Source organism: Copadichromis virginalis, linkage group LG14 (assembly GCF_057382275.1).
Source record: "Copadichromis virginalis isolate Kocher_CV1m ecotype Utaka linkage group LG14, C_Virginalis_male_GT1.1, whole genome shotgun sequence".
Taxonomy (NCBI): Eukaryota; Metazoa; Chordata; class Actinopteri; order Cichliformes; family Cichlidae; genus Copadichromis; species Copadichromis virginalis.
The window spans coordinates 32,159,335-32,177,843 of NC_140631.1; the positions used below are offsets into that span (position 1 = coordinate 32,159,335).

The 18,509-nt window shown below is 38.1% G+C and overlaps 2 protein-coding genes and 2 long non-coding RNA genes across 8 annotated transcripts in view; 1 reads left to right on the forward strand and 3 right to left on the reverse strand.

Moving 5' to 3' along the window:
* Positions 1-1,105, reverse strand: part of LOC146694334 (dehydrogenase/reductase SDR family member 11-like) — a 122,514-nt gene extending 121,409 nt beyond the window's left edge. Inside the window, exon 1 of the mRNA XM_085430501.1 lies at positions 884-1,105. Coding sequence (XP_085286627.1) covers positions 884-1,015 — 132 coding nt within the window. The 5' untranslated portion in view covers positions 1,016-1,105. The remainder of the gene's footprint in view (positions 1-883) is intronic.
* Positions 1,106-2,614: 1,509 nt separating this feature from the next.
* Positions 2,615-6,075, reverse strand: LOC146694343 (dehydrogenase/reductase SDR family member 11-like). Its single transcript, XM_085430498.1, has 7 exons — positions 5,708-6,075; positions 5,014-5,223; positions 4,656-4,750; positions 3,505-3,634; positions 3,270-3,362; positions 3,119-3,184; positions 2,615-2,995 (listed from the first exon to the last, which is right to left on the reverse strand). Exons 1-7 carry the CDS (start codon positions 5,837-5,839, stop codon positions 2,966-2,968), a joined length of 756 nt encoding a protein of 251 aa, XP_085286624.1. The 5' UTR covers positions 5,840-6,075; the 3' UTR covers positions 2,615-2,965.
* Positions 6,076-9,552: 3,477 nt separating this feature from the next.
* On the forward strand, positions 9,553-14,089 carry LOC146694344 (uncharacterized). 2 transcript variants are annotated; one of them, XR_014914882.1, is made up of 5 exons: positions 9,553-9,920; positions 10,993-11,084; positions 11,798-11,952; positions 12,628-12,682; positions 13,606-14,089. It is a non-coding gene; the product is annotated as an uncharacterized LOC146694344 (long non-coding RNA). The 2 variants fall into 2 exon arrangements; XR_014914881.1 differs by having other exon boundaries at positions 12,625-12,682; positions 13,606-14,088.
* Positions 14,090-15,919: 1,830 nt separating this feature from the next.
* LOC146694345 (uncharacterized) lies at positions 15,920-18,347 on the reverse strand. 4 transcript variants are annotated; one of them, XR_014923884.1, is made up of 6 exons: positions 18,206-18,347; positions 17,852-18,085; positions 17,240-17,370; positions 16,880-16,987; positions 16,654-16,775; positions 15,920-16,511 (listed from the first exon to the last, which is right to left on the reverse strand). It is a non-coding gene; the product is annotated as an uncharacterized LOC146694345 (long non-coding RNA). The 4 variants fall into 4 exon arrangements; XR_014923883.1 differs by having other exon boundaries at positions 18,196-18,347; XR_014923882.1 differs by having other exon boundaries at positions 17,240-17,365; positions 17,852-18,340.
* Between the last annotated feature and the right edge of the window lie 162 nt (positions 18,348-18,509).

Consider the following 18,509-nt stretch of genomic DNA (forward strand, 5'->3'; position numbering starts at 1 on the left):
AATAGTTGAATGTCTTGTCTTCGTTTTAAAGTTTGAATGGTGGCTCTATGTCAATGTATGTGGAAGTAGTAAGAGTTTAAAAATGAGTAAGTTGAATGAGAATTTGAAGGGTCTCCCCATTGAAATACATGGGAAATTTTTGTTGAATAAAGTTGAATAAAATTAAAAATATAAATGTTAAAAATGAGAAAAATAGAAGCAGTCATGTCCAAAATAATAGGAATCTAACGATGTTTGAATGGTTTTTCTAAGTTGAACGGTTTTGAAGGAGTAGGCTTTCAAAAAACGTACGGAATAAGAAAATATAATAATAAAGATTAGAAGAACAATACTGTGAATGCTTTTCAAGCATTCACACTAATAAAGATTAGAAGAACAATACTGTGAATGCTTTTCAAGCATTCACACTAATTAAAAGATTATCTGTTTTTTCAAGTATCTTTATAACTCTGTGTTATTGTACTCACATTATAACCAATCCGGTCCTTTTTCCCCACTTACAATATTTTTACAGAACTATTGTAATATTTGCTGCCATTTCTGCTGTCTTACTCTTACAAAAGACATTTTTAATGTTAATGAGATTTTTTTTAACTGCATAAATAAAGGTTCTATAAAAGTCGCTGCCAAAAACTGATTGCGGCTTCTACCTTGTTACACGAATGTTGTTTGTGGCTCAATATGACTTTGTGTCATCCATGAGGGATGCATTTGACATATGTTTCACATATTATAGGCCAACAAGTTACTTATAGCAGTTTAAATACGAGCAATCAGTTTTTGGCAAATACCGGAAATCAGTTTTTGGCCGACAATCACTTTTTGGCACAACACCGGCATAACATAACTCTTCCGAAATCGAGTTTGTTATTTCAGAGCAAACCTGTAATTTCCCCACGTCCCTGGCGCAGCCCACCACTTTCATACCGAGCCGGACCAGCTCCACGGCTACAGCCGCCCCGATCCCGACCGAGGCTCCGGTCACCAGAGCCACTCTGCCCCGCCAGCGCTCCATCAAAGACAGCCCTAACCAGCTCACGCACCAAAAGTTTGAAGAGAGGGACGTGCCAAGATAGATATCCCCGACAGAATTAGTTTCCTCTGCGTCGGGAGCGCGCACTAGGTAGGGAGAACGGATCCCGTTGACTTCGCCTCCATTCCAACCAACTAGACGTAGAAACAGTGACGAACTATCAAAAACCTAAAGACGAGTGTACATTACCGTTCAGTTTGTGGGTTACAACTGAAAATGATACGTTTATTGTTCTCATGTGTTATCAGCAGTGTTGGTCAAGTTACTTGAAAATAGTAAGTAGTTACTAATTACTGATTACTTATTTTTAAAAGTAATTAGTTACTTTGTTACTTACCGGTAGTTAGAATTAGGTTAGGGTAGAAACAAATTTCCATAAACGATCCATATAAAATAAAATAAAACTACACTAAGCATTGTTACATTATTATACTGATAAAAATGAACTTTGACACAGAGTCATGTGTACAGAGTTATAATGGATGATGAATTGCAATTCGGTTATAGAGTAACATAAACTGGCTGCTCGCCTAGTTTCTTGGTGTCATCTCAGCATGACACAGCAGAAAAAACCTCATTATCATTAACTTTATTTATTATTATTTGTGGCAGTAGTATTAGTTGCAGCAGTTGGAGTATTTTAAATTGGATTTCTCTTTTAGGAACAGTTGTGGAGAAATGACAGACATGCTTTCTCTTCTCTGATAGCTTCTAGAAAAAACAGATGTTGCCAGTGCCATCATAATATGTGCTCAGCGCCTCTCTGCATTTTCAGAGTCGTGATTTTCTCTTATTTCATGCTTTTTACTGTGACTCATTGAACTTTCCTTTTAATTGCATTTTAAACACAAACACTTTACTCATATTAAGATAACACTGATATAAACATGGCAATACTGATGTATGGAATTTAAACCATGGCTGGTTCTTCGTGAAGAGCACAAAATGTCCCAAGAAAACATACCTCTGAAGATCATCACTATTTTGCATTTCAAAGCTCTGCTTTTACTTCCATTACAATATTAGCCACTACAGGTCATAGTACAGTCGTGGCCAGAATCTACTGCTCTTTGGTCAAGTCACACTTGAAAGGGACCAAAACACCAGGGTGGCCAGCACTTTGACACTCTGCTGCCAGTTTTTGAAACCAAACTTATATGATTTCTTGGTAGGCTAAGTTTTGTATTGACAACTCCTTTAAAAGTGTACTCTCTCAGATACCTGCATTTAATTATTTACAACAAATGTATTATTTATTACAACCACAATTAACACTAGCAAACAGTTCTCTATTGCATCCTTGACAATGGAGCATTGTGCTTGCTGAGCAGTGTCAAATTGTCAAGACACTCAGCGATTTGGTGAGTGTTTTCAGAAATATTTGCATCATCCACACAAACTGTTGGAGAGTGCAGAAATCTGCTACCGTACAAAGGAACCACAACAGAGTTTTTAGTACAGCACCATATACCTCCTTGCCCCGAATTTTACCTAGTGACTGCCAAAAACTTCCAGCAACCATTCACCAACTGGTTGGAGAACATAGATTAATGAACAAAGGCCACTTACCAGTCTCTAGGGCATAGTTAATAAGAACAGTTTATTGTTAATTCTGTTGAGTTCAATTTCAGTTTAGGTCAGTGTGCATCTGAATTGAACAAAAACATTCTCAAGTCTTTCTTCATTCGCATTAGAAAAATTTATTTTGGTAATTTTCTCACAGTCATTTTGACAGTTCTGTTTGATGAAAAATTCAACTTTGACTTGGCTTTTTATCATTTTAGGATCACGTAGGAGTGTGCTCAGTAATGGTTGGTGGTTTTTATTTATTTTTTCTTAGCAGAGGATAAATGGAGAGCAGTGTTGAGCAGTCAGGAGTTTCACACCACTTTGTTGTGGAGGCTGGATTGTGTGCCTGCACTGTGTTACCAGCTACACAGCTTTAAAGTTAATGTCGCCAACCTGAAAGGAAAGTTATAGAAATATTATCTTATTTTGAGTAATCTGGTGATATTTACAATATTAATGAGCTAAATTCAATAAGTGAACATTTAAAAAGTTGAAAATAAGAGAAAACCTACAAACCTGAACATGAGGCGGGGCGCTGAGCACGTATGTGACAGCACTGGCAATGTCTTTTGGTTCCAAAGGCTGTCAGAGAAGTGAAAAATGCTTAATAACTTTTATCAGAGTAATCATATTAACAATCTATAAACTGTGAGATTAATAATTATACCTTAATTTCACTGTACATAGCAGCTACTTTTTCAGGTTCATTGCTGTGGAGCCGTGATACAAATTCTGTGTCCACTAAACCAGGAGAGAGGCTCTGTAAAAAACAAAAGAAAAACAAAGGTAAAAGAAGTGTGATTGTGTGTCGACTTCGGAAAGTATTGTAAATGTGTCTCATAGCAGCTGAAATTGGTTTTAAGGGCACTTTTTGGGTTTATCAGTGTTCTTTAAAACCTTACCGTGGCTCTGATATGAGTTTTTTCTGCACGCAGCTCCTGCCTCAGGCCCTCAGTCAGCGCGGTTACAGCGAACTTGGTCGCCATGTAGAAATGTAAATCGGGAATGGGATAGACATGATGTCCACCCATACTACAACAGAAGAACATTTCACTAGGTCAGCATTTACCAACATATTTTTTATCTGATTTCAGGATCACATCTGTGTTTTATCCTTGGAGGAGGAGTCCTCTTTACCAAAGAAATGAAACGAGTGAGCGCCACTGGCATCTTAATAAAATGTCACCCTCTTCCTCCTCATCTCAAACTCATCTACTGAACTGAATTCCAGGATTGAATATACAAAAATGTGCACAAATATGCCTATTTATTCCCAATATTGGGAATAAAGGCAAATCTTTTCATTCTCACTATTGAAATCTCCACAGTTTCCATTCACTTTAGGTTAAGAGTCTTGGCATCATCCTAGACAGCTCACTATCCTATAAATCTCACATTAATGATCTCACTTGTTCTGCCTATTTCCATCTACGCAACACGGACCGATTGTATCCTTCTCTTTCCACCCAGTCTGTATCCTTTCTTGATCATAGTATAGTTACATCCCACACTGTCTATTGTAATTCTCTCTTGCATGGTTTCCCCCAAAAATCCCTCCATAAGCTTCAACTGGTTCAAAACTGCGCTGCCCGCATACCAGCACATCATCCATATCCTTCAGGAATGTCACTGGCTCCCTATGAAATTCTGAATGGCATACAAGTTTCATCTGATTACCTTCAAGACCCTTCATAACCTTGTTCCTCCTTACCTTTCTGACCTGTCAAGCACTACCTCTTCTGCCCGCTCACTTCGATCTTCTTCTTCTATCCAGCTTGCCTTCTTTCCCCCTCAGCACCATGGGAAGCAGAGCTTTTAGCTGCTCTGCTCCCAGCCTGTGGAACTTTCTACCTCCAGATATAAGAAACATTGGTTCTCTCCCCCAGTTGAAATCTCAACTTAAAACCTCTCTGTTCAAGTCTGCATGTTCGCTGTGAACTTATTGTTTGTATATTTTATCTTGTTCTTTTGATTGTTCTTTGTTTGCCATTAGTGTTACCAACAGAAGCTCATAATCTCAATCGTCGTTGATCATCAGTAAATAAAACTGCACCTGTTTATGTTTATGATGTGCCCATCATCCACATTTCTCTCTTTCATTGACTGATAAGCTTCACGTGCACACATGCTCAGTGCAAGAACGTTTACCTGCAAGAAACCATGCAGAAAAATAAAAAGTAAAAATTATTATAATTATTATTATTATTTTAATGGGCTAAATTGTTTTTGGTGTTTTGCTGCTGTAACAGAATAATTCCCCAACTTTTAGAGCTACATAAAAGTGATAATTTTATTTCATTCAATATTCTGCAAAGAAAACATTCCAGTGAATGTATTTCCACATACCGCACACAAAATATTATTGAAGTCTAAGTCAAGATAATTGTTTTCTAAAATATCTGAGCTCTTACGTCCATCATGTTCTTCCATCCACTGCTTTTGCCATTTATCAACAGCTCTGGCTGTGCCAGACCAGCATTGTTGATGCACACGTCCACGCCTTTGTGCTGATTTTTGATCGCTGCAAACATGGACAGAATCTCCTCCTCTTTGGTCAAGTCACACTTGAAAGGCACCAAAACACCAGGATGGCTGGCGCGCTTACACTCTGCTGCCAGTTTCTGAAACCAAAAGGAAATGGCAGATGATAAGCTTTAAGATTAGAAAGGTAAGAATTAAGATTAAAATCAGCGTTTTTATTAATTTCTTATTTTCTAGTGAAAACTGTAGAGACGAGAAAAAAAAATAAAACTGAAATTCAGATGTTTGTCATCAGTTCAGTTGTGTCCAGCCTTCTTTTTCTGCAATGGAGTAAATTGAAATTGAAAGTGTTGTGCCACATCTATCAATGAATCTATTGATCATCTATCAATAATCAAGTTTTACACACAGTCTGTATTGTCGTGCGACAATGACTGACCTGTTGTAAAACAGGTTTAATTACAGTTAAATAAAATGACTTATGTAAGCCTGACACAGCTGGAAGATCTTGTGTAAAATATACTTTGCACTCTCGCAGAAAGTCTGAGTTTTCATTCCAGCCTGACACAATTAAAAATGATTTGCATATCAAAAATTATATGAGTCTTTCACTTCAGAACAAACCTGTATTTTTCCAACATCTCTGGCGCAGCCCATCACTTTCATACCGAGTCGGACCAGCTCTACGGCTATAGCCACCCCAATGCCGACCGAGGCTCCGGTCACCAGAGCCACTCTGCCCCGCCAGCGCTCCATCACAGCTTGGATTCCTGCTACACGCAAGAAAGAAAAACAAGTATGAAGAGAGGGACGCTGGGTCTCCAGGATAGTCACCCTTGAGCTCAAACTGTCCTTTAAAGTGAGCTATCTCTCTCTCTATATATATATATTACAGAAAGATGTTGCAAGTCTTGGTGCAGCCTTCACGCCAATGAATGGAAAGCAGTGATTGATTAAACACTTGTTATTCGTTACACTGCCAAGCTAAATCAAACAAAATCTCTTATCTCAAGATTCCATATCATACTTGTTTTAGTACTCCCTGCACAGTTCTTTGTACCTTGCACTGCCACAATAACGTCTACAGAGTAAGTTATACCTGTTGCTTCACTTTAATGTCCAATAAATGGATAATAATGTGTTTGTGACCATCATCGGTGTTTCCTCTCTAACACCATAGACTGAGAAAGTGTCACTAAAAGAATCCTGAATCAAAATCTATGCTGCAACAAAGAATGTGGTAGAAGTTTAAATTTAAGGGGAAAGAGCTTTGAATATTGTTTAGTTTTTTATTCAAGTTTCTTTTCTTTTTTTTTTTTTTTTTTGCCTGTCCCGTTTGGCTCTTTTGCCATCAGAATTATTGTCTAAAGGCAAAGAAAGATGCCCAACGGATTTACTTTACCAAACTGACCATCCCAGCCTTGCCATAATGGTCCATTTGATTCACATTTTATTGTTTATTTTATTTTCACTTGCTGAATACGGGACAGACTTGACTGGAGGAAAGAAGGGGAGAAAGAAAGAGGGAAAGAAAAACAGCTGAGAAGAGGGACGGGGGAGAAGGGCAAAAAACAAAAACCAACAGAATGGGCAGAAAAAAAAATGCATATATCAATCACCTGGATCACCTGTTGAGAAAGAAAAAAGAAAACAAGCAGAAGAGAACAAGAGTAATAGAATAAACAACATCACAATGATATATGGGAATATGACAGTAAATACTAAATATTAAACATTATTGTGCAGCACATAAGATCAACAGAACACAGTGTGCTTTGAGGTAGGAGCCAAAAAGGGTGTAGTTTGTGGGTGTGATCACCCGTGTGTACACCTGTGAGCATGAACTTTATTCAAGTTTCTAAGGTTTGTTTTGTTTTTATGTAAACAAAAAATAAATAACTACATCCAACAAGACTTGCATTGTAAAGTTGAACACATAAATGCTGTTTTAACATAACACCGTAGTTTTAAACTGGAATAAACCTGGTCATTTATAAACCAGTTGTGAACAGTGAACTTTTTCACAGAGTCATATTTACAAAAATGGATGATAAATTGTAAATAATTGGTTTATTCATTTCTTTGCAGCAAGACAAACTAATTGCCCACCCAGTCTCTCTCTCATGTTAGCATGACACAGCAGAAAAAAACTCCATCATCATGATAGCATTAGCAGTAGTAGAAGTAGTAGCAGTATTTAATCCGACATTTAAATATATTGTCTTTGAGAACGAGATCTCTTTTTGAATACACAAAGACATGTACAGTTTAAGAGTAGACTGATAAACAGACACACATTATTCAAACACACATTATATATGCTCTTAAATTCAGAAAAACTTCACTTTACTTTTTAATATGTTTATGGCAAATCAGTCTCTGTTTAATTTGGTCATCCATGCGCATCTCCTGCTTAAATCAGCACAGAATGAGAGAGAGATGAGGCACTGAAGGAACTCTGAATTGATATCTATTCAACAGCAAAGATGGTGGTAGAAGTTTATCTTTTATTTTGGAGCATAGTCAACCATTGTTTCCTCTTCAATCAGATTTCACTGGTGATTCTATACATGCAGCTCCTATGACCAGTACAATTAACTTTAATTTAGATACTGCTTCAAAATAATTGCCCAAATAAGTAACCAGAAGTGTTGCAAGGATGGATGCCAAGTTGTGAGAGTAACTTCTTCATGACCTTTGGCGTCATACATAACTGTAGCAGTTATTTGCTCTACCTGTGGGTTCATCTCATTATACAAAACAGCCCACCAACAGAATTTGCTATGCACACTACATAAACTTGATACTGTGTTCTCCATAAAGACTGCCTAGTAGGTAAATTTTCCACAATAACTCAAATGCTAGTCCCTGAAAACTTCACAGGCTGACAACAGCTCTTCATCTTTGGTCTGTTTGTGTCAGCATAACTGCCCCTTCACCTAGTACATAAAGGGGGAAAGGTTAATAACTAATAAACAATAGGCGTGTTAGTCATTTCATCTGGTATTGCTCCCTGCAGCTGAGTTTGTAACTACACCGCTCTGTGATAAGATCTGGTAAGTTAATCTCATTTGGTGTTAATTAACAACAGGTGCACTAGAGCGGCAATGATAAAACAACCCGTGAATTATGGGGTTTCTGTTCAGGGAAACCTTTTGTGGTCGCAAATTTTGAAGCCATCATGATAATCTTCTCCCACCAACGATGTGGAGATCCAACCCTTTTAGATCCAATTAAAATCAAGACACTCAAAAAGATGCTCTGGAAAAGAGTAGAATTCTTGGAACAGAGTTTAATACACTGAATCATATGAACAGCAGGAAAAATACATACAGACATTTAGCAAGAGAATTACAAAGCAGAAAACAAGCAAAGCAAAACCCCGGGGTGTACAGCCTTAAGCACAGACAGTAGGACAGTAGGTCCTTAAAACATTAGCTGGACAGGTATCTGCTCCTTTGTGCAAGGAGGAACATAAAGAGCATAAATTGATACCGCCAAATGGCCCCAGATTCACCTGAGAGAAAACCAACAGAACACTTCAGGGACAATATATTTCTGTCCATGTGATGCCACCAGGTTGCAACTCAGGCTGTCCAGGAGCTCAGTAATGCAGGGGTCCAGACCTGGGAGTTCCCCCAGGATACCTCCCAGTTACCCAGTTGCTCCATGATTTCCACCCCCCCTTGACAGCTTATGTTATATTTGCTAAGTACTGTAAGCAGTGTCTGAAAGAAATGAAACAGTTTTTCTGATATGTATTCAACCAAAGACAGGGTGGAATTCCTTGGCTATCTAGTTAGTTATAGTAATTCTTCTGGGTGTTTTGTCTATGCAGATATAAAAAAAAAAAATGTATTATACTTACCTTAATTACAATATATTTAAGTAATTTTATTGAAATTGTTGTAATTTTTTCAGATATTTTGCTTTTACCTTAAATATATTCTTTGTTTTTATTCTTATATAAATATTTGTGTACTGGATATTCTCCACAGGACATTTTTATTTAAATGTCCTATTACAAACAGCACATTAAAATCCTTTACCACAACAAGAGCACTGCAATGAAAGAAATTTCCCTGAAAATCCTTTTATTTTATTCCTTAGTGAAAATTATCAGTAAAATGTTATACAGTGTTTTCATGAGTACATAAAGTCAGTAAAAATTACATTAAGGTACATTAAGGTGACATGCTGCAACTTCTCACTGAGATGAAAAAAACACAGATATGGTAAATGTTTCACAGACTGTTTTGAAAGGAGGCTACAAATGAAAGATGCAACAGTTTCTCCTCAGGGATGAGAACATACAACACGTTCTCACTCCCAACTCGTCAAACGTGTGACGCATGGTCAGGCTCCCTCTGCTGCACTTGTGGACGCGCAGGGTACCCCTCTCGCGTTGGGAATTGACGTGAAGGTTTCTCCGATTGAAGAGATTGCCGGGAAGTGCCTGCTGTCGGTATATTTAGACATTTTCCAAATCACATTGTAGTGACGTATACAGAACACAATAAATTATATAATGTAAACAACTACCTGAAAAACAGGTAGAACGATGCTTTTGTATCGTTTATTGCATTTACGGAGGGAGTGATGTATGCTGGGTAATGGCACAGCTAGCTACTGGGTGACTTTATTCACCCGCTTCGGCTGTTATCAGTCCATACAATGGGCGTTATTAGCACAAACCAGTCCCATAGATATGGGCCATCTCCTGCTAGATTGTTCAGAAGGTTGTTCTCATCCATCCAGATGGAGGATCACTAACAGGAGCGTGGAAGACTCCAGAATCCACTCTGGCTGGAATCCGGTGGATATGCAGTGTTTACAGGTAAGACCATTTAAACGGACAGCATTTATAGAATGACTATTAAAAGTCAGCGAGTGTCAGTAATGTTAATGTGGTTATCTTAGTAATACACCGAGTGCTAATATAACAGCTTTAAGATGCATTTGTAGATATTATTACGTGTTTTACCGTCTTTATGGTGCTAGCTTAAAGTTACGGTGTAAACGTTAGCCTATATTGGAGTAAAGCTGTTGCTGGTTAAACGATGTTAGCACAGAAATATTAGCTTCTGTCATGACTGATGAAGTTACTAGTTAATAAAGTTTCCAGTAAAGTGTTTAATCGCAGCCACAGATTGACAGCAAATATCTCGATTAGCTTCAGTGCATCTGTAATAAATATGTGCAAGTTTCAGTGCTTCGTTTAAACTGTATGATACTTATACTGACCCAGGGTCAGTGTAAAATACAATCCTAGCTGTGTGAACAAAGCCTGGCTCCTTTAATCCTGCATGACAAACCTCAGGATGCAGGCTATTATTACTCTTTCCTGCTGGCACACCTGTCACGCCTGAGAGTGAGCTAGAAACTTACAGTGACGTGGACATCATGCAAAGACTGCCAGACTCTGTAATACTGCAAATGATCAGTGACTCAGGTTATCACTAAACTTTAAACGGTACCTCTGTGTCTCTGTGCTGAACATCTAGGATTGAGTCAGGCTGCATTGACTGTGGGACTTTAATGTGTTAAAAGCAGGTTGAAGACGGCTCAGAAACATTTGAAGATTAAAATTTAGCATTATGGCTGCTGGTGGTTTGTAAAGCCTCTACTCAGCTGTATTTTTGTTACTAATTTATGTTTGTTGTTGTTTAAAACAGATTTCAGAAGAGCAAATATGCTTAATAGTTTAACTAGATTTCATTTGTCAGTGTGGGACTGCTGAGTCACCTGAAGAACTCATTTCATTCATTCTCCACATGATGTTCATTTACAGAAATGTTTCACAGGAGCTGATTTCTCCCAAAGGTTGAACTAGTGTGTTTCCATAGATTACCTCTGTATGAATGTACTTCTTAAATGAAGGCAAGTGTTTGTCCTTTTTTGTTCCTCAGGTACAGTACGTGATATCAAGGGCAGGCGGTCAACACTGGGGGTAGACAAGAAGCAGACGTACTTCCAAGAGGGAGCTGCAGTGAGGTCAGAGGTCAGAATCTGAAACAGCTCAGGTTTATGTTTTAGAGGTTATAAAAAATCAAAATGTATTTATAAAGAAACCTTTAAATAATAGTCATAATTATGATTATTATAAGAAATATCAAACATTTAAGTGGATTTTCTGTTACACATATCGTGTTAGCCCTGCAATAAACTGGCAGCCTGTCTTTGTCCTGTATCAGCTGGGATAGGCTTCATCCTCCCGCAACCCTGAATTGGATACATTGTATTCCAATTATGTAATCTGATCATTTACAAACTCAAGGTATCTAATCAAAATGTAAGTAATAATTATAAAATGGGAAAGCAGAAATAAGTGTGACATAAATGTAAATGTGTGAGCTGACATAGAGCTACATGCAGTCTGAAAAACCTTTGTTGTCAAGTTTGCAGGTATATCAGCACGAGACATTCTTACATAGAAGAGACATTAAAGTCTCCAACTCAGTGAAGTATTATTGGTCCCATCTGTTTGGATAAATATAGTAAGTTGATGTTTGTCCATTTATTGACACATTTCCTTAAGTGCTTATCCAGGATCACAGTGGAGCTGCAGCTGGATATGTTCACTAAATAAACCTTACAAAAGTTAACAATAAACCTGCATCCATGTACGTTGTTGTCCACAGGATGAGAAAATCAAACTGGAAGACTGTGGAACATGTTAATAAATGTTTGTGTTTATGTCTGTGTCTTTCACAGGAGGCGCTGGAAGGTTTCCCTAATAGTTCCTGGTGAATCAAAGCAGAACCATAAAGGTTGCTGGACTGCATGATGGCCTTACCCCTGAGCAGTCATCCTGTTAAAGGAGGAACCACTTAGCTGTTTTCAAAGTAGCTGAGCAGATTTCATCTCAAGTAAGCGATTAACTGTTTGTTCATCTGTTCTGCCACTTAAAGAGCATTTAAGGACATCTTTTAAGTGTCCAGTTGAATTAATTCTACTGGCTCTCATGGTCATTTGTTATTATAGCCATATTTTTCATGTTCATCCAGCTATTTAGTAAATTCTATCTATTTAGTAATATCCGTCAGCTATAAAATGTAATATAAATATAAAAATATCTAAATATCTCCTGTCCTTTATGTTTTAATGATGTAAGTCTGTTATCGTGTTTCAAGTCAAGTCAAGTCAACTTTAATTGTCAATTCTGCCACATGTACAGGACATACAGAGAATAGAAATTGCGTTACTCTCAAACCCTAGTGATTAGAAAAATGCAAATAAAATAATTAAAAAGTAAAAATTTAAATAAATACAATACAATTTTACGTATAACAAAAAAAAAAGCTATGCAATATACAATATACAAGTAAGGAGGCATAGTGGTGCAAAATAGGCAAATAGTGCAAATGGAGATTTACATTAGCATTCCTCACATATCAATGAGATGCTGTACAGTACAATCCTACTGACACAGCAGAGGGATAACGACGGCTATTCAACATCGTTACACGACACATTCGAGCTGCATGACGCAGACAAAGTGACTAAATCATCTTTTTTGTGGTTTATTGTCTTCAAACCAGCAGACAAAGCTGATGGCAGAAGATGTCGGAGAAGAACTTCAGGCCGTGGACTGAAAAGGTATTTTTTTCTTGTTATCAAAGACATTTGGAGTGACGGCTTCTACAACTGGTTGTGCTGAAGTAAAGTTTACAGTCTAAGAAACCACAGTGTTGATGTTCAGCACAAAGAGAAAAGCTCACTTGTTTGAATTTATTTACAATCATAGTTTTATAAATTCTGACTGTAAACAGCTTTTACAGCTTTGATATTGTTTGACACTCGATATCAGGTTTAATTTAAAGGTTTCTGTGTCCCAATGAGCCATTTACACTGATCAGTGTCACTTTAACTGTAACACATTCATTATTTAGATTCAACAAAGAAATAACTGAATGTAAAAATGGCAGCCCACAGGCCAGGTTTATAGAGATATATGCATGCATTATGAAATTTATGTATCCCAGATAATTGTTATTCATCTAGTCATGGCAGACCCACCTCTTCCTCCCAAGTTAACTGCAACCCAAAAGAACTAGTGGGGCTATTTACACACTCACAACCAGTGTGGGGTAAAAAGAGCCACCAAAAAGCTGTCAGCCACAGATGTGCTAGAAGAGTTAGAAACTCTACTTATGGAGAAACTTTCTAAGTCTAACAGAGGACAGGTACTCCTGCCCAAATAACATGATATAACCCCACATACAGCCCAGCCATAAAGTGAACCAAGTCATTTAGTTAAAGACAGCATGGGACCAAATGCATGTAACCAGCCTGCACCAACCTGACATTTCTTTCTCCTGAATTAAATGAATGAATGGATGAAAGTTAAATGACTACAAACCTAAAGCCACTAGTTCCCACACTGGAGCTCCCTGACACTGTGTGTTAACCGTATTTAGCTTGTATCAACAGTTGTAACAGGCTAAGCCACCTGAGACACTGCATTGAATTTGTTCCTGTCTTACTGGTTTCAGCTCAGATGTTCTGCTTTTTCATTTCAGTAGATCAAAGCAGCTCGTGCTCCTTCTGCTTCCAATTTAGAAGAAGAAGGCGAAGGCTTCAGCGAAGTGGCGTTCATGGTCTCAGTGAACAGTCATGGCCACACACTGCATGTGGTTTTAAAAGCAACATGTCTGTTCACCACAACAATGGAGATGTGTAATATTAGTGCAGCTACGGTTTGTTCTTGAACATCAGTTCTGTTTTCTACTTTGATCACTTAGACCAAAAAAGTGTTGTTTTCAGATTCTTTCTTTTAAATCTATAAAGCACCTGCTCATTTTTTTATTACAATTAGTTTCACATGAATGTTAGTGTTTCCTTTATGATCTTTTAATGCTTACACTACACTGTACATGTCTACATTAGAGACATTTCTGTTACCTGTTTCTGTTGACTCAGAGTTGTGAAATGTTCTTTTATTTGATGCTCAATATGAAGTTCATAATTTTCTTACAAATAAAACTCTAATGACAAACATGAACAGCTGTGCTTATTTCTGAGACATGAGTTTTTGAATGTGTTCATATTTAGACAGTGTGCATCTGTCTGCTGAAACTGTAATGGTGAACCTGAGGTGATGGTCAACAGAAGGCAAATATATATCAGTATAAAACAATATTGAAGTAATGTCTTTACCCTCTGCAGCGTGTGGACGCTGTGCACACAATCACCTTATTCACTGTAGTAAACATGCACCGCTAGCTCACGTGACTGTCTCCATGGTTACATCGTATATTATTAGCTATGTAAACAGCTTCCATAGATACCACCATAGCTCTCTGCAGCTGTAACACTTTCACACTTTGCAAATCATTTCACATTTTTGATAGTTATGAAGACAATATGTTTTTAAGGTCATGCTAGGCGGTTGCTATGGTGGTTGCTGTGGACTTGGGTGGACCGCGTCCGATTCCTGTTATTATCTGTCCGCCGTAGGAAGGCTGCGTTCCATTTACAAGTAGTGACAGTCTGCCGCAACTCGAACTCAAACCCCGCTTTGTTCTTTAATTATAGGCCTTTTATAGCCGTTCATGACACGCGCACACACATAAAGCATTTTGCCTCACCATGAGAATGCAAGTTTACCTAACCTAACCTTAAAGTATCTGATATAGGATAGAAAAATGAAGCAACCAGAGATTTAATGATGAAGACTCTGGGTTCTGTAGTTCACGTTTTACAGTCCTGAATGACTCTTTGCATATGATTTATTGAAGAGGACTTTAGAATGCACTTTACATTTAGACTGTTGCTGTTTCATTTTTTACATTGTTGCCGTGTTATGTCATGAATAAGGTTCACCTGCTGGGGGTTTGATGGATCAGCTGGACAATACAGTCAAAGACAGACTTCATTCATCATATGCAAGAATCCTAGTTGGATTTTTGTTGTCACTCATGTTTTTGAACCAAATATTGAAAACAATTCTGACAGACTGGATACCTGGTCAGGGTGTACGTTACCTTGTACTCAAGCATCAAGAAGATGCTCGGTTTCTGGAGTCTCCTGGTCCTGTCAGTATTAGTAGGATGCATCTGCTGTGTCTTCTCGTGGATGCTCACCTACCTTGACTCGTTCCAGCCTGGTATGGATTTCCCAACACTGCGGACAGTGGCCCACGTCAGAGACGTTTAATATTGATTACAGATGTCTGAATTTCTTACCCTAACCCTAACCCTAGCTCAACAGACCACAATGCCCTGGACTGTCAGTATTATTACATGCTGTGAACATAAGTACCTTTGATCACAGTTTATGTTGTAAAAGAGAAGTAATATTGAAAAAAAGATCAACATTGTGATCTTATTTCTTCCAAACTGACCAGAAACATGCTTGTCAGACTCTCACAGCAAAGGATCAGACTCACTGTGCATGACAGCTCAGGCCAATGATGTCTGTTAGATTGTCAGTTGTTTAGTGCTTCTGTACAGTTAGGGTCACGTCTCTATTTCAGAATAATTAATATGCAGAAAACACTAAAAGTTGATTGTCTTCCAATATTCTAGCATAATTAAAAAACTTTGACTTTGTAAGTACATATTATTAGTCCTAATGCCAGTATGAGTCTTCATAAATCCTGCTTTGAAATACTGAGCTTTAAAATTGACCTGATGAAAGATCATTCACAGTGGCACTCTGTCAGGATCATTCTGACTATAAGATCACTGTATTAATCTGAATCCTTCTGAAATGTGCTGTGAATGAATGCTGATGCAACTCACTGTGGGAGAGCTGTTAATAAAATGAATCTGTGACACATGCAACACATTCACAGAGGAAGAGGACACAAAGGGAGGACACGCAGAGGCTGTGTTGAAGTCAGAAATCCAAATCTTTATTAAAAAACAGGCGGCGGTTACAAACAGGAAGACAAGCAGTCCATCAAACAGTCTACAGGGTCAAACATACAGAGAATTCAAACAGCAGTAAAAAATAACTGGAAAAACGTCAATGTGTGACGCAATAGAAGGAAGCAGCGCAGTATATTCACTGAATTATCATCAATTACAAAAGAGAAAAACGACGATTTCTAAGGATTATTTTCTTAAATGCAGTTAGAGTGTGGCTGGTAAAGATGGAAACATACAGAATGTAAACTGTGTGAGTTTGTCAACTTTGTTAGTAACAAATGAGGTAAAAAAACAACAACCCCAAAACATACAAAACACAGAAAGAGGCTCTCAGTATTCATTAATAATTAGAAAGAAACATTCTGGTCGTGGATTTTTACAGTCTTAGTTCCGCTCGCTGTCATCATTATAATCATCATGATCAATGGCGAGGTCCTGAGGTGGGCGGGGCTGTCTCTGGTGATGTCACCATGAAGGAACAGCATCTGGCACGTGTTGGTGAAACATCTCAGGACACTGGTGTAGTTTCCTCTCCAGCTGTTTGACATGTGACACTTGAACATTAAGGGGAAGAAGAAGAAACACTGTTAGGTCAGGTGACCACATGGTTTCTACAGTAACTGACAGGAAGTAACCAGGCCGTTAGAAATGGATGGCATGTGTTTAGAGTTACTGGAGTTGGGTAACTCTACTTACCAAAAGCAGAAGCACACAGATGAAGGATCAGATGCTGAATGTTGCAGGAACATGCTCATGTGTGGTGGTCATTCAGTGCTGCTCCGGCAGGTTAGACAGTCCAAGACTGATATGCTGCCCATCTGAGAGTTTGAAAACACACATGCAAAGATTTATTTTGTGTTACAGTCAAAGTTGGATGTTCATTTTTGTCCTTTAAAATGTTTGTGTATTTGAAAGCACTAACATTTAAGGATGACTTGGATCGTCTCCTTTAAAGGGGAGACAAGTGTATCCACTGATCCACGTCACTTTACCTGGATGATGACTCCTCCCCCCTCACTCAGAAACACTCCTAATATAACCAAGCAAATAAATAATATTGAAGATTTACTTACATCATTACAAAAACAGGAAAAACATCTTCCTTTGATTCTATTTCTCTATTCCTGCTGAACATCAGGCAACAAATATCTCAATAAATCACAGTAAAATGTAAAGCACATGTTTTCTCTGCTTTGTCTAACCTCTGCAGAGCCTCTGTCAAGAAAAACATATCTGTAAGCATAAAACAAATATACATTTCATAACACGTCACTGGACAAACCTCGGTCAGTTGATTTCCTCTGTGCAGTGCAGACGAACATCAGTCAGCAAGTGACTCTGCTGGTTCTTCTGAGGAAACACCACCGTCTCTCCACACCTTCACCATCTGTGAGCACAAACTGCCGCTCTGCTCTGCCAGCATGTAGGAAATCACATATCACACACACAGGGGTGAAGAAACATCAGAGCTCAACTTTGGATACTTTAGATCTAAACAGATCAAAGTAGCTCTTAGCTTCAACAATCAGTGAGCAGACAAACAATGATACCATACTGATTCTGTATGAATACAATATGGTATTTTCAATACAGGTGTCAAATTAATTTATTAAAACGAATACAGATATATGTATTTTTTTTTTGATAAATTAGTTTGCTAAATTATAAGAATATATATATTTTTCATTTATCAATTGCAACTGAAAGAAATTAAATATTGAACAAAAATATATTGTCACATTCTGAGCATGCTCAGCATGCTGACAGACTTGAAGTTGCTACAGATTTTAAGAAGTGATAACTATAGGGAAGAAACTTCTCTTTTTCATCCGTTTAATCAAACATTTGATGCCTCAGCTGTCTCAGTCTATAGCGTTCTGCAACTACAACTAACCTGAGGCTTGGATTTGGCTGCAGGTGCCCCTGTACATCCTTCTCAGCAGCACACATGTGGGTACCATTTAATCACACTTCTTCCTGAGCTTTGCTTCATCACAAGACCAAAGGTGTTGCTTTTAAAACCACATGTCACAGTCTTATCATCATCCAGAAGAAACATTTGAAGAAACATCATGGAGAAGAAACATTTACGCGCCTCCTGGTTTTGTTTTCTGATCCTGCAAAAAGACTGAGGACAACAAAGCCCAGAGAACACAAGATACACAACATCCAACATTCAGACTCAACAGCCTCCATAAATGAAGAGCACCAGGTTGGTTATAGTAGATATGAGCATACTTCACATTACTGGGTATGAATAATAATGAGGAGGCAAACTTTGAAGATGCAGAGCATGATGTCCCATCATCAGACTGTAAACAAACATCCACCAGGCTTCTTTGTTGGCAAAATTGATGATTCTCCCATCAGGGATCAGTAGCGTGTATTAACCTGTGGTATAAGCAGCAGTCACTGAAATATATATAAAAAACACCCAGCACGCCCCTGCGGGCGGTTTATCCTTCAAGCTCGGGTCCTCTACCAGAGGCCTGGGAGCTTGAGGGTCCTGCGCAGTATCTTAGCTGTTCCCAGGACTGCGCTCTTCTGGACAG